Source organism: Globicephala melas, chromosome 3 (assembly GCF_963455315.2).
Source record: "Globicephala melas chromosome 3, mGloMel1.2, whole genome shotgun sequence".
NCBI classification, from domain to species: domain Eukaryota; kingdom Metazoa; phylum Chordata; class Mammalia; order Artiodactyla; family Delphinidae; genus Globicephala; species Globicephala melas.
In genome coordinates, this window is record NC_083316.1 from 4,039,451 (window position 1) to 4,054,880 (window position 15,430).

The 15,430-nt window shown below is 52.7% G+C and overlaps 1 protein-coding gene across 1 annotated transcript in view; it reads left to right on the forward strand.

The window, feature by feature from the left end:
• The window catches only part of ADAMTS16 (ADAM metallopeptidase with thrombospondin type 1 motif 16), a 155,237-nt gene extending 140,130 nt beyond the window's left edge, over positions 1–15,107 (forward strand). Inside the window, exons 19-23 of the mRNA XM_060295642.1 lie at positions 642–843; positions 950–1,144; positions 4,083–4,307; positions 13,038–13,185; positions 13,949–15,107. Coding sequence (XP_060151625.1) covers positions 642–843; positions 950–1,144; positions 4,083–4,307; positions 13,038–13,185; positions 13,949–14,064 — 886 coding nt within the window. The 3' untranslated portion in view covers positions 14,065–15,107. The remainder of the gene's footprint in view (positions 1–641; positions 844–949; positions 1,145–4,082; positions 4,308–13,037; positions 13,186–13,948) is intronic.
• Positions 15,108–15,430: the final 323 nt, after the last annotated feature.

Genomic DNA, 15,430 nt, shown 5'->3' on the forward strand with positions numbered 1-15,430 from the left:
TAAAAGAGAAGAAAGACACATCAACCAATTGCAAACTATGAGCTTTATTCAGATTCTGACTCTGACGAGTGATGAAATTTTGACATTGACGACATACTTGGGAATGGAACGCTGAATATTTAATGGGGATTATCGTTAAAAATTTTAGATGTCACCATGGCATTGTGGTTATGTTGAAAAATCTAAGACTCCTTATCTTTTAGAGATGTGAATTGAAATATTAATATGTCTAGAATTTGCTTCAAAATGCTATAGGGATGGGGGCATAAACTGATCATCTTTGGAGCTGAGTGGACACGGAAGGCCTTTATTTTTGTACAAGTTTGAAATTTTCTTTAGAAAAAAGTTTTCTAAAGAAAAAAACTTTCTTTAGAAAAAAGGGAACAGACACACTGTTGAGGGGAGTTATTTCCAAGTACAAGTGAACCCGAAAGCCAAGGGAGGGGAAGCATGACCACCAGGAATGCTAATCGTGGAAGTTAGAAGGGGTAGGAGCTCAGGGAGACTGCCTGGCAACTGAAAATAACTGTGCACCTATAGACAGTAGGTGGGAAATGATGCAGGTCGATGCCCGCACAGACACGGCCCTCCTCTCTGGAGAGCTGGCACTGTCCCTCACTGTGGGTCTCTCTGTCCCCCAGGTGGTCCGTGGGGAACTGGAGCGCCTGCAGCCGGACGTGCAGTGGAGGCACCCAGAGCCGGCCTGTACAGTGCACGCGGCGGGCACACTACAAATCGGAGCGGGTCTCCGCCAGCCTGTGTCCGCAGCCCATGCCCTCCAGCCGACAGGCCTGCCAGCCTCAGAGCTGCCCACCCGCGTGGAGCGCCGGGCCCTGGGCGGAGGTAATGGGGCAGGGCCAGCGTACGGGGACGGCGGGGCCCCTCCTAGGCAGCGTGGGGCTGGAGTCTTACCAGGCCTTGCAGGAGCTGACGCGCTCTTCCCGTGCAGTGCTCTCGAACCTGCGGGAAGGGGTGGAGGAAGAGGTCCGTGGCCTGTAAGAGCACCAACCCCTCGGCCAGGGCGCAGCTGCTGCCCGACGCTGTCTGCACCTCGGAGCCCAAGCCCAGGACTCACGAGGCCTGTCTGCTCAGGCGCTGCCACAAGCACAAGAAGCTGCAGTGGCTTGTATCCGCCTGGTCCCAGGTAGGTGCACTGGTCCCAGGTGGGTGCACTGGTCTCACCTGGGTGCACTGATCCCAGGTGGGTGCACTGATTCCAAGTAGGTGCACTAGCCCCAGATAAGTGCACCTGATTCCAGGTAGGTGCACCTGATTCCAGGTAGGTGCACTGATCCCAGGTGGGTGCACTGATTCCAGGTCGGTGCACTAGCCCCAGATAGGTGCACCTAATTCCAGGTAGGTGTGCCGGTCCCAGGTGGGTGTACCTGGTCCAAGGCAGGTGCACTAGTTCCAGGCAGGTGCACTAGTTTGAGGTAGGTGCACTGGTGCCAGGTAGCTGCACTGATCCCAGGTGGGTGCACTGGCCCCAGGTAAGTGCACTGGTCCCAGGTGGGTGTACCTGGTCCCAGGTACGTGCACTGATCCCAAGGGGTTGCACTAGTCCCAGGTAATTGCACTGGCCCCAGGTAGGTGCACTGGTCCCAGGTAGCTGCACTGATCCCAGGTGGTTGTACCTGGACCCAGGCAGGTGCACTAGTTCCAGGCAGGTGCATTAGTTCCAGGTACGTACACTGGTCCCAGGTAGGTGCACTGGCCCCAGGTAGGTGCATTTGGTCCCAGGTGGGTGCACTGGCCCCAGTTGGGTTCACTGATCCCAGTTGGGTGCACTGATCCCAGGTAGGTGTGCCGGGTCCCAGGTGGGTGCACTGGTCCAGGTAGGTGCTCCAGGTCCCAGGTGGGTGCACCAGGTCCAGATGAAACTGGGTCGACCAGCTCCTGCCTTGGGGCTGCCTCTCATCTGGTCTCTCTGCTTCCACTTCTCCTCTGCTTCTTCTTCCCCCAAGTCTCTGATCCCTGCCCATAGCCCAGTATTCAGTCCTCCCTCCTGGCACGCACTCGTTGGAGTGTCCTTCGGCTTTCTCATCACATCCCTGGCGTACCTCACCCAGGTCATCCACGCGCTCATCACTCCCTCGTGTTGAGCAGCGATTGAGTGGGTGAACGGGGGCAGGTGTGAGGGGAGGGGTGTTCATTGCCCTGACCATGGGGTGGGGGCACCCACTGCACCCCAGAACACCTGCAGCCACTTCTCTGGCCATGCTTAGGTAGTAGAGCAGGTGGATGACCTCAGGAGACAGAGGACCCGTTCCCTGAGAGGAATGTGCATAGGCAGGCTTCTCATTTGGGGAAGAGACTGCTTGTGCTGGGTTTGCTCAATGCCTTGTGCTGCTGAAGGCTGGGAAGCCCCTGATCTGCACTGTCGGGGGACTGTCCCAAGCCCTGCTCCTCTGAGACCAACATTTGGAAACAAGAGTTTGAAGTGTTAAAGGTTTTGTGCCTCGCTTTGGCCCAAGTTGGGGCCGGACATCCTGCTGGGGAGCAGACAGAGCTGCCCACCCCCGTGCCCATGAGGGGACATCGGGAGGCCATGCCAGGCCCCTGCCCGGGTGCAGCGATCCCAAGGGTTGCCTGAGCGGCCTGTGAGAGGCTCCTTCAGAGAGGTGTGCATCACTCAGAGGCACAGGGGTCAGTAAAGCACAGCGGACATCAGAAAGCCAGCCGCCCAGAGAGCAGCAGCCGCCGCCACCCTCGGGAGCTCGCCTGTGATCCCAGCTGGGGGGCTGCCTTTCTAGAGCGGACGTGAAGAGAAAGGCCCCAGCTCCCGGATCCCGCGCCCTCAGGGGCAGACTCAGGACCACAGCCCCCGTACCCACACCTCCAATGGCAACCTGCTCAGGAGGGAGGAATGAATCAATAAAGGGATGGTGTGCCGAGCAGGGCATTTAACCCGGGTGAGACAACACTTCCATTTGCCACTGAAAACTAAAAACATCATCACTCTTGGATAAAGCCTGTTTCTGCTAAGGTAGAATTCCTGGTCCTCTGTCTCCTGGGACCTGGGGACATCAGAGTCTCTAGGACTGAATCGCGTTGTCGTCAGAAGACTTTTGTTTCTGTGCATATCCCCAGAGGCTAAGTCCTTAGGAAGGAAGCAACTGGGGCTGCATAGTGTCTGGGAGGTGTCCCCCTGGGAAGCCCTTGCACTGAATGTATAACACATACGGGTGCATACACACACACACACACACACACACACACACACACACCCCAGAACTTCTCTCTTAGGCATGGCCCCAGCAAGGCCCTGGGAAGAGTCCTCCAGTTCATTCCTGGCATCAGGACACACTGAGCACACCCGTAAGCCAGGTCTGAACATGAGTGTGAGGCCAGAACCCAGGCATCTGGGCTCCTCCACTTATGTGATCTGCAGAAATGTCAGCCCAAGGCAGCAATGCCAGCCACTGGGACCTTCCCCGTGACCTCCGAGCTGACCTTTTGGTCTTCTCTGTCATCCCTCTGTGACAGGTGTCTGCAGCCTCTGCCTGGCCACAGATTTGCCCAGAGCCCCACCGCCCATGCCAGAAGATCTGGCTGCAGTGACAGCTCAGGCTCAGAGCACATCACCGTGGGACCGAGTAGGTTCGCTGTCTGTGCTCGCTGTCTTCAGGGCAGCACTCGACTTTCTGAGGATGACTGTGAGCCCTGGGTTTCCCCTGCCTGCCCCTGCTTTAGGGGCCAGCATCACGCTGCAGTTGGGTGGTGTGAATCCATGGAGCTATTACATTTCAGTGCATTCTGGTGTCAGGTACAGCCCAACATTTCAATTTCCCAGTGAAGCAGTAGCTCCAGAATTACTCTCTTCACGGTTTCTGATTGCCCTGCCCCAACTCATGCCCCCAGTGCTAGACCACTGTGACCACAAGGTCTTCCTTTTTATGGCAGATACTGTCACACCTTTTTAACATGCCAAGGTCCCATGTATTCCACTGACCATTTATACTTAGGAAAACGGTCAAGCTGATATAACCAGGAGGCTTCTTGACTCAATGATTTTGTAGAAGAGACAGCCACCACAGGAGAAATACCTTTCACCCGCATCCTTTGTTGTCTTTTCTTTTCAGTGCTCTGTTACGTGTGAAAGAGGAACACAGAAAAGATTCTTCAAATGTGCTGAGAAGTACAGTTCTGGGAAGTACCGCGAGCTGGCCCCGAAGAAGTGCTTGCACCTACCGCAGCCCCACCTGGAGCTGGAACGCATCTGCGCCCCATTCCCCTGCCCTAAGCACCCCCTGTTCGCGGCTGCAGGCTCCCCACAGGCCGACTGGTTTGCCTCGCCCTGGTCTCAGGTAGGGGTGAAGGGAGGGCGAGCAGAGCCCCTGCTCAGTGTTGGTGGCTGGCCTGGGTGGAGAGGTTCCGGCTGGATGTGAGCTGCTCGAAAGCAGATAGTCACAAAACAACCATCCCAACTGGTATTTACCCAGAGATCACTTTGTGGCAAGTGTCCTGCTAAGTGTTTTACTGTGTATCCTACACACTGACAGGTGGGTAGGTACATACATGCATACATATATGTACATTTTATATATACAGTCCCCAGTGCCTACCAGGGCACCGAGCCCATACAGAGTATTCACAGAATATTTGCTGAATATGGAATTCTAAATGAAAAACAAATTCAATGAGTGACTCAGGGGGGCTTCCCTGGTGGTGCAGTGGTTAAGAATCCACCTGCAAATTCAGGGGACACGGGTTCGAGCCCTGGCCTGGGAAGATCCCACATGTCGCAGAGCAAATAAGCCCGTGTGCCACAACTACTAAGCCTGCACTCTAGAGCCCGCGAGTCACAACTACTGAGCCCACGAGCCGCAACTACTGAAGCCCGCGTGCCTAGAGCCCGTGCTCTGCAGCAAGAGAAGCCACCGCAAGGAGAAGCCCGTGCACATGTGTTTCTAGTCATTGAGGATCTCCCCAAGTCTGTGTACCTGATGGGATGAGGGAGGAAAGCTCCCAGAGGAAGCATCGGGAATATGGCCAGACCAGCTCCTAAAGAAGCAGGCTGCTGGGTCCCCAGCTCCACAGAAATGTGTAACCAGTGTTGATCTGGGTAAGCTTTACTAAGGACTGAACAATTACTGTTATTGATCTGCCAGTGGGGCAGGCCACATCCCAGGCAAGACACGCTCGTCTGCACCACCTGTCCTGGAAAGGACATCAGTGTTCTGTGTGGAAATCAGTGCCAGCCAGGGGCCAGGCAGGAGGAGTGACTGGTGCAACCACAGTGCTTAGCCAGACGGGACCAGTGGGGCCAGACTTTGACCAGCTCTCCCTCCATCTGAGTCTCCTCACGTATTTCCTGGCCTCCGGGACCCGTCTTCAATCCCTCCTGATGCAAAATCCCTTTCCTGAGGCCCCTGCACCATGACAGCCACTGTGCGTGGCTCCTCTCAGAAGGGACACCACACCCTGCCTCCTGGGCATGTCCTGTGTCTTGCCGTGAACAGTGTCCCCAAAACTCATGTCCACCCAGGACCTCAAAATGCGATCTTATTCAGAAATAGGAAGTTTGCAGGTTTAATTAGCTAAGATGAGGTCATTCTGGATTTGGGCGAACCCTAACCCAATGACCAATGTCCTTATAGGACACACAGGGGAAAGGTCATGTGATAATAGAGGCAGAGGTCACATTGATGCAGCTATGGGCCCAAGAACACCCAGGATTGCTGGCAGCCGCCGGACTCTGGAAAAGGATGAGCAGATTCCCCCTTAGGACCTCCAGAAGAGATGGAACTTGCTCCTTCTGCCAATGTCTTGATTTTATACTTCTGGCCTCCTGAACTGAGAGAGTTGTTTCTGCTGTTTCAAGCTCCCCAGCTTGTGGTCATTTGTTCCAGCAGCCCTGAGCATCTAACATGGTTGTTTTTGGTGTCACCGAATCTAGCCTGGGTCTGCTTGCCCAATGCACAGCAAAGCCAATCTACTGACACCATTTTGTGGTGAAGGAAGGTACAGTGTTTACTGCAGACACCAAGCAAGGAGAACAGCCTCAAAAAGACCTAAACTCCCTGACAGCTTTCAGGAAAGGGTTTTTAAAGACTGAGGGAGAGGGTTACGGGGTACATGATCAGCTTGTTCACAGTTCCCTGATTGGTTGATGGTGAGGTAACAGGGTGGTATTTCAGGAATCTCAGTTGCCGATTTTCTGGCCCCAACCGGTATGGGCTCTATGTGCTGGCTGGTGGTCAGCATGCAGTTGACTTTCTCTGGTGGGGTTTCAGTGTCTGCAAAACAACACAAGGACATGGCTCAGGATGTTATCTGTAGCCCTTGAGGAGGAACCAAAGGTCCTTGACTTTGTTTTATGGCTAAACTATTATTTTGTATTACTGGACTGTTTTCCTTTGTTTCAGCATTTTTTAACTTCTCTGATTAAATTTTAATTTTTGGTACTTGGGGAAGGCCTAGGAGGTTAAAGCTTTTCTACAAACAAGAGGTGGGGGACACTGGGGGTGTCTGTCCCCAGGAAGGCCCTGCAGGGTGCTGCTCATTTTCAGTTGTGTCCTTGTCCCATCATGTTTCCTCCTGACCCCCCAAGGGTGACTCCCAGCAGCAAGGGCTGTGTCTTAAGTTCCTTCACATTCCTCTTAGCCCAGCTTGCAGTCTGAGGACAGTGGGCATGTGAGCTACAGCAGCTGAATCCGACAATACCATGGTGTCCGCCAGCACAGGGGTTTCTCCAGAAGGAGGAATGTGAATCTCAGAGGGGAGACCTCAAGGCTCTGTGACCCACAGTCCCCTGATCCAGGAATGGCCAAGAGGTGACAGGCGGTGGGCTCTTTCACTCTCAGCTCTCCTGATTCCCCACAGACCGGGGTCCCCAAGCATGGCACTCACCCTCCCTCATGTGTGCCCGCCACCCACAATTCTATTGAACAATCTTCTGACGTAAACTCAACCCTGAATGCAAACCTGAAATGAACAAGTTTGACAGAGCAAAAATCACACAGAATTATGATTTTTATCTAAGGCCAAAGGAAACAAACGGAAATATATATTGGAACCAAATTAATCCACCACGGAATTTTTTTCAGTATTAGCTAAAATTTTACTAGAATAAAACCATTTTAAAATCCCCCCAAATGAAGCCCCAATTCATTCTGTTGGAGCTCTGCTGTGTATGTGAGCCCAGGATTGGCTGGTAATCAATAATCTTCTCTAGAAATCGCAACATCCCAGCCCGGCCATTGCCGTCCCTCTGGTGCCTCTGCCACATCCCTGGTCCCAAACTCTGAGCTCTGAAGAAGGAAACCATCCCTCAGTCCTTGGAGAGGAAGAGGCAGAAAGACCTTCCACACACTGTATGCACTGCCCTCTAGCTGTGTTCTTGCTTTGCTTGGTTCCTCTTATCTTCAAACTTGATGTTGCTTTTTCATTTACAAATATATGAACTCCTCCCCAAATGGTATTTAAATTAGAATTTGTTTAATTTAGAATATTGGACCAGGGGACCTTTGAACCACATCCTTTTCAAGCATTTGCTGTTTTTAAGTAGGTCAAAAGTATCACTTGCTACACACGTTTCCCTTCTATTTTCCTCTGAGTGCACAGGCTTTCCAGCAAGGTGAAGGGATGGATGAGCTAAGAAGCTGAGGCGAGTTGTTTCTGAGGCAGATGCTTCGCTTTCTCTGTCTTTTTGAGAATGTGAGTCAGAGGCAAGTACAGGTGGATCCCAAGACCATGGTCCCTCTGTCCGTGGGGAGACTGAGGCTCCTGAGACTGAATCAGTCCAGTATTCACTCTGCTCAATTCAGAGACTTCAGGCAAATTTAGAAAAAGAAAAACAAGGTTTATCCTTATTTACTTTAACCCAAAACCTAAAACCTAAAAATACATCTTGCATAGTTTTCACCAGCCTGAAATATTCAAGCTGTCTGTCTAATAAGTCATTTTTATCATAAGCTGCTTGAAGATCTTATCCGGTGTGACTCATCTGTTACATTCCGAGTCCGTAACTTTGGGGAGTAATAACTCAAAGGCGATGTTTGCCATGAGCTCTTGTACCCAAAGCTCTGTGCCCTGCCATCGTGGGAAATTGTGGGACAGAAATGCGTGGCCAGCGCCTGGCTCAGTTTTGCCCGCAGACAGGTTATTCCTGTGACAGCAGGAAGGTAGCGGGTTCTGTTATTTGACCAGGAGAGTTTCTATTGGTCTCAATGGCCCAGCTTATCATTTTGGTTAGTAGTACGTCGTCTGGCAGGACTGACCTCATTCGTTTGGGTCGTTTGGGCTTAGCATCCGGTGGATCACACGCTGACCTGGTCTTGAAAAGGCTTAAGCACGAACACCTGCTGGACTATGTCTGACTCTACATGACAGAGACTGGGTGTGTTCTCAGTGCTGGAGTGCCGGGGCCCTGTCTCGTTCTGGGGTTCCTCACCAGGACTGTGCACAAGTTGATGTGGAGACCCTTGGGCTCTCAGGGGCAAAGAGCCATGTCCCAGACGTCATCGATAGGGTTTTCCATCTGGGCAACTATGACTGCAACAATGTAACAAACACACACACACATACACAGACTCACACATATGGACATACACATGAACACACACACATGGGCCCACACAGAACATGTGGAGACTTCAGCAGGCTTGGTCTGGATGAGTGTGGTCAGTCCATCACAGAGGGCTGCCCTGCACCCTTGACCCATTCGCCCACCTCTAATAATTTGCTCTCATCCTCTTCTAATTATGAGGGTGCACAGGAAAACAGGAACCGTTTTGTTGACATTGATGGATAAGGTCGCCTGAGCTGGAGGGAGTCTGCCTGTAACCAATTGAATTCGTACAAAACTACACAGCCCCGTTTATGTTTAGAGCAGAAATTGTGTGTGTGGTCCCATCCTGACTGAGTAGACATTTGGTCTCTGGGAGAAGTTATGGTGGCTGAAGCTCCAAACTTGGAGAGGTCCACGAAGGTGATAAATAAGGGAAGAAACTGCCCCCCTCCCGCCTCTGTAGAGGCTTCCCAGAAGGAAGATGAAGGTGTGAGACCTCTGGCTGTCTGCAGTTAACATGCATTTGTTTACTAAGTGTCCATGCATTTGAGAGATGAACTTTGCCCTGGAAGAAGCCCCGTGGTTTTACAGGTTCCTGTGAATGTGACAGGTGGACGGTTACCTTAGACTAAGACCACGTAGAACATCAATCAGGACTTAGAGCTCTCAGACATCGCCTTCACTAGCATTTTTCCATGAAGACCAATAACATAAACAAGAGTAGTCGCTCTAATTTAAAACAAACCCAGAGGCAAATGTTATTATTTTAAAATGTATCTTTGGGTTTTTTTGATAATGACTAAGAGTAATCATCAATTCCCCCATTTCTCCAGTCAGAGGTTATGCAGTGCCTCTTATACAGGGGTGGTCAATCCTCCTAGGAACACGGGGATTGCCGAGGGGTCAGGGCACACAGAGAACATCCGAAGGGAGAGGTCTTTCAGCATTTCAATGTCCGTAGAGTCTGTCTGTGTAGATGCCTTCCCTGAGACTCCCTGGAAGGGTGCAGGACTGGTCAACCTACAGGGGCCCTTTCAGAGCAGAGTGTGCTGGTCTGCATGAGGTCCAGGTGAGGACGGGCATGCATCACCCTCCAGAAGGCCGTTTAATTCTAGAATGACAAGAAGACCCTCATTGCTAGACCTCAGGGGGCCATCCCATGGAATCCTGACCCGACGTTTTTCTCCATCTGGTTCCTTGGTTCTTGGACAGAGCCCTGGTCTCAGGCCCTGTCACCAGCAGCAGCATGTGGGGGTGAAGGGCCAGAGGCAACAGGAGGGGGCTTAAGGCCCCGGGGCCCCAGCAATGGGGTGAGCAGCCCATGCCCAGCTCTTCAGTGGTGATGTCCCTGCTCTGCACCCTGAAGCCACACGCCCCAGAGTCTGGAGGGACCCCCTCTCCCCTCAGCAAACAGACACAGAACTACCCACCCACCCACAGAGTGGGAGTCATCCACATTTTCTGTCTCAGGGACATTCAGACTGAGGCCCTGGAAGGTGAACAGAAGTGAGCAGGGTGCGGGGGGGGAGAGTCCATGGACTGAAGATGACAGTGACTGCCAGGGCCACGCGGGGGAAAGTCTCAGGTGCTCATTTACTTGTTTGCAGTCAAGCTGCAGGTCAGCTTGACGTGCGAGTTTTGTTAGATTGAATGTGACTGAAGTCAGTTCTGAAAATAGAAGAGGAAGGTGCTCTTGCCAGTGTGGTTCCGGTCACTCACTGGAGAGCAGTTCTCCGGGTATGTCCCGACCCGTAGCAGCGTGGCTACACATGCAGGTTCTCGGGCCCAGCCCAGACCTGCTGGTGTTCAAGCTTTGGTCCTGGGCCCCAGCATTCTGCTTTGCTGAGTCCTGTGGTTCATTCGGACACGCATTCGAGCTTGAGAGCCACTGATGTGGAGGGTGTCTCCAGCAGCAGGGGTTCTGGACAGAGGGCGACAGCAGCTGTCACTCTGCAGGTCAGAGAGCAGGTGCAGGACACCGTCAGCACCCGGCACGGTGGCCGCCTCTCCTGCCATCAGTACGAGGAATGGCCTGAGACGCTCAGGCTAAGCCCCATGAAGCTGAGGAAGAAGACTTAGCCTTTGACTTCAGATCTGAGCTCCGGTCTCTCTTTCCACCGAGTATCCCTTTCCCAGCAGTGTTGTGTCCTGTGACTTGTCCTCCACACCTGCTGCTCCTGCAGCCCCAGCCCCTCGCTCTCCACCCTGGGAGTCTGCACAGAGATTCTTAGGATCAACCCATCTGCAAATCCAGTGGAAAATCTGGAATGTGATTTCTAAACCCCATGCTGAGTTTGAGGCCATTATGTTTATGATATAGCTGAACCACTTGCATAGCTTTTCCTTCCTGGGGAAAACAAACCAAAAAAAGTGAATAAACTTTTTCAGATTCCTTCTTTTTCTTCCCTCTCCTGCTCTATCTCTGGTTCTATCAATGTGAAGTATTTTCAAAATCTGCAGGCAAACATCTTAGTTCTTTCTGTTTACATGAAGAAACACAAAAGTTGAGCAATTTGGAGGTTTTTTTCCCAAAAAATGTCTCCCACGGGGAGTTTAAAATCTCTCTAGACCAGTTCTTCTCACACTGGGTGTTCTCATGGATCATCTGGGGGTGGTGCAGATTCTGAGGCAGCGTCCAGAGGTGGGAGGCAGGGATGTTGACAGGCTCCCAGCTGTTGCCAGGGCTGCTTGTCCAGAAACCAAGCTTTGAGTAGCGGCTTTAGAAAGTGCCCCGAGGAAGGGCGAGCTGCTTGTGCTCAGCGCTAGTGTCTGGAGCCTAGAACAGTGCCTGGTAAGAGGAGGAGGAGGATCCCTCTTTGTGAATAAATCAACCAATGACAAAAAAAGAATCAAACCACTTGGTGCTGTTTAAGTGATGCAACATGCTGGCCAGATCTCTTGATTTCTCATTGAGGCAGAACATCTTTAGCAAGAGTGGAATTCTGCCTCTGCTGCTGTTGATGAAAGAAACTCAACTCACAAGGCAGAGACATTCATCACCTACAGAGGAAGATGTGACCAAAGAGACCCTAGGAACCCTGTGGCAGTGCAGCCCTGTAAGTTCTCAGTCCACAATGACAGCTGAGGGAGGGCCTGGAACCAGAGTGCAAAGCACCCAGGCCAGAATTGCGGCTCTGCCGGAACGTTCAGAAAGATGTTACAGGCAGTGGGAAACATCTAGCTCTATCGCGGATGGGCCTCACGATTGAGGAATCAGACGTGAGTCTTCCCACAACATTGTTGTTTTCCTGGCTGCCACAGTCATATACTGAAACTGAACTATTGATGACGTTCGCTGAAATTGGTTTTGAAGAGAAGGGGTAAGCCTCACAGAATGTTCCAAACCCACATGCTTATCAGCTAAAGCCCTGGATTTTCTCTCCAGGGGCACAGCCATCCTTTCCCTAAAGACAAAAACAAGAAGCAGGAACAGTTCCTTCAGCTTATGAGTTTTCAGGACTCTCTGTTTCCAACTTTTCTCCCCCCGAGGGGCAGATAGAGATGTTTTACTTACTCCATCACAGAGTCCCTATCCCAGGGGATGTCAAAGCCACTTCTCCAGGCTCTGTTTGCAGTGGGTCCTGAACATCCGGCTGCAGGCAAGCATCTGGCTGTGGGCTGTTTCTGCTGTGGAAGGGCAGCCCTGGGGCTGGCACGGACCTGTACATGCTGGCAGCAGCCTGAGTTATGTGTGTCCCTAAGTCTGCACGGCTTTAGCCTCATGTTTTAAAGCAACCATTTAGCTTATCCACAGGATATCCAAAACGTTCTCTGACCCCGACATTTTGCAGGTGCTCCTTTAATTGCTTACGTTCTTAACTGTCTTGAACTCACAGCCTTGTCTGAGCACAATTCACATGCTTCCGTCTAGACCTCGAGTCGCCTTCTGTTTGGGCATATTCACTGCTACCCGTTTGGGCCCCTCCTTCTCTCTAATCACCCACGTCCCTCCTGGTTTATTGCCGGCAGTTGATCTCAGATGGACCCGCTGCTGTGGTCTATGGGGTGTGCGCCCGGCCAGCTGGTGAGGGATGGTCTGATCCAGCCTCTCCTTCCTACTCTGGCCCCGCTGTGCTCTGTGCCTTAGAGCGCGGGGGCCTCGGCGTCGGGAAACAAAGTTCCCGGGAGCACGCGAACGAGCCCGGGGAACCTCCAGACACGCAGAGTCCCTGCGCTTGGGGTCTGGAAGGGCTGAGTGCCAACTCCTGGGGAGTTGGCTAGTCAAGCGTTTCCAGGTCAGGGGCACTAGAAGGGCTGGCTTGGTGACGGCATTCCACTAGAGACCCACAGCCTGCATCCCCAGATGCGTGTGCCACTTTTTGGTGTCCATCGGACCCTTGATGACTCAAGGACGTTCAGGCTTCTGGGCACTTCTCCCCAGGGTCCATACCTGGGAAAAATCCAGAACTGCTCAGCCACCCACAGTGGTTGGTTGAGGCAGACCACCGTGAGGAGCCTGTTGGGGGGCGGGGGGAAGCTTACGAGACCTGGTGGCCCCGGTGACTCTTGCTTGTGCTTCCCGCAGTGCACGGCCAGCTGTGGAGGCGGCATGCAGACGAGGTCAGTGCAGTGCCTGGCGGGGCGCCGGCCGGCCGTGGGCTGCTCCGCGCACCAGAAGCCCGCGGCCTCCCAGGCCTGCAACACCCGCTTCTGCCCCATCGCACAGAAGAAAGGTGAGTGTCGGAGCCCTTCGGCTTGACCTTGGCGTTTCCGGGGGGGCTGTCCCGTTTCCGGAGTGTCTCCTAAGAGGGCTGAGCAGGTGCGGGGCGCCCGCTAGGTCGAGGGGTTGGTGTCGGCTCCCCGGTTCTCTCTCCATCTCCTCCCCCAGCTTTCCCATGACATAGCCCACAAAGCAGACCCCTCGCTTCTCACGCCTCCCCAGAAATGATACAGACGGCTGGGAAATCAGATGCTCCTGCTTCACTGCTGCTCTTTATATTCAGAGAAGCCGATTTTAAGTAGAGCAGCCCTTTCCGCCCGAGGTAAAGGAGAACCCAGATTATTCCTTGGATGCGCTCTAAACGCCATCCTTGTGCACACGCCCTCGGTGCCTCAGGTATTTGCGGGGACCATGCCCTGTGTATCTGTCGAGGTTTCTGGAAGAGAAAATGGGGCTGGAGGAGAATGAGTGGTCTGGCTCAATCAGGGACTCAGCAATTGGAGTCCAGTCCACAGAAGCCCCATCGCCTTGGGTGGATGAGTGGTTATGTGGATGGGTTTAGCACAAAAAGCAGAAAATTTCAACTTTGCGGGAAGCTTCCAAGAAAGGTCTTGTGAAAACAGTACAACCCACATGGCGCATTTGACCTGAGGAGCTGCCCTCCTTCAGCAGCTTCAGGGCAATGACAGATTTACCTTGATTTTCTGGAGTTATTGGCAGTGGCAGCAGACACGGGGTGCTGGAACGGTGACTAACTCGGGACTGCTCACTTTCAGACGCCTTCTGCGAGGACCGCTTCCACTGGTGCCCCCTGGTGCCCCAGCACGGGATGTGCAGCCACCACTTCTACGGCCAGCAATGCTGCAAGACGTGCTCCACATCCAACCTGTGAGCTGACAGGGCACAGGAGGTACCTGTTTCCAGCACCAGCGAGCTGTGTGGTCTACACCGGGGTGCTTCCGAGGAAGATGGAAGCTGGGAGAAGAAAAAACATCTGGGGCTCTTATATACGATTCTGTGCATGCCTGTGTGTGTGTGTGTGTGTGTGTGTGTGTGAGCGTGTGTGTGACTCGTGTGTGTGAGCGCATCCCCAGGCACATGGACATGCTCTCGGGGAGGTGGGGATGTTGAGTCTGGCCGCAGGGCGCACTGTGCAGCAGGGCACGTGCTCACCTAGAACTGCAGAGCTTTGTCAAGGAAGGCAGGCCAGGAAATGAGGGAGAAGTACGGAACACCTGCCTCTAAGGATGTCGGCCCAGCTCCCACCTGGAGGTCCCTTCCGACAGCGGGATCAGCTTTAGGCTGCGTCCCCAGGCCCATCCTGCCCCAAGAGCAGTTTCTCTGCACAGGGACCCGGGGCCCGGACAGGAGAGCTGGTCTCCATCCTGATTGGGGACCTCGCCTCTGGAAACGGGAAAATGAAATCCCTGCTAAGGTGCTCCTGTCCCTTTCAGACTTGTGTGCTGGAGGAGAGAATTTTCTTATTTTATGTTTTATCTTTCTCAGTTATTTACAAGTGAGTGTTCCTATTTAAACCCATTTCTTACTGCTTTTCTATTTCAAGTGACAGAATTACAGGTTGTATCTGAATTAGAGACTTACTGGTTACACCGAATCCCCACCGTCCTACTGAGGACTAGTGGTGGGTCCACTTGGGCAGATGTCAAGTGATGACCTTGGAGCCCTGTGTTTCGTTTTTGTATTTTGCGGGGTTTTCAAAAAAAATGTTTCCGTAAATTTTGGTTGTTTTTGTAACACCCATTCAGAAGGAAGGCCTATTTCCTGGTGAAAAGCTGCGCGGCTGGCCTCTGACATCCTCCCGTCAGTATCCGTGTGGCTTTTAATCCTTTCCTGTGGTGCGATCTCCATTCCAAATGGCACCTGGATATTTATATTTACTGAAGTTTTATAATAAATTTTATATTGTGCGGCGTGCTTCTGAACTGCTCGTGAGTCTTCATGACGTCTGCTCTTAGATGCGAGGGCTGGCACAGAGACCGGGAAATTGGCCTCAAAGAGAAACGGGGCTCCAGAACCTGGTAGAAAGTGCTGGAATCAGTCTGAGGAGAAAATGCCCCCGAATGAGGAGGCTTCAGGGAAGACGGTTGGTGATGGTGGCAGCCTGTGCAGGGGGGCACTTCTGCAGGGTCATCCCGCCCAGGGACCAGGTTTTCTACGGCTTCACCTGCAACCTGCACAGGACAGGTGCAACCTCTCTAGAGATGACACGATTAATTGAAAGGTGACCCCTGACCCTG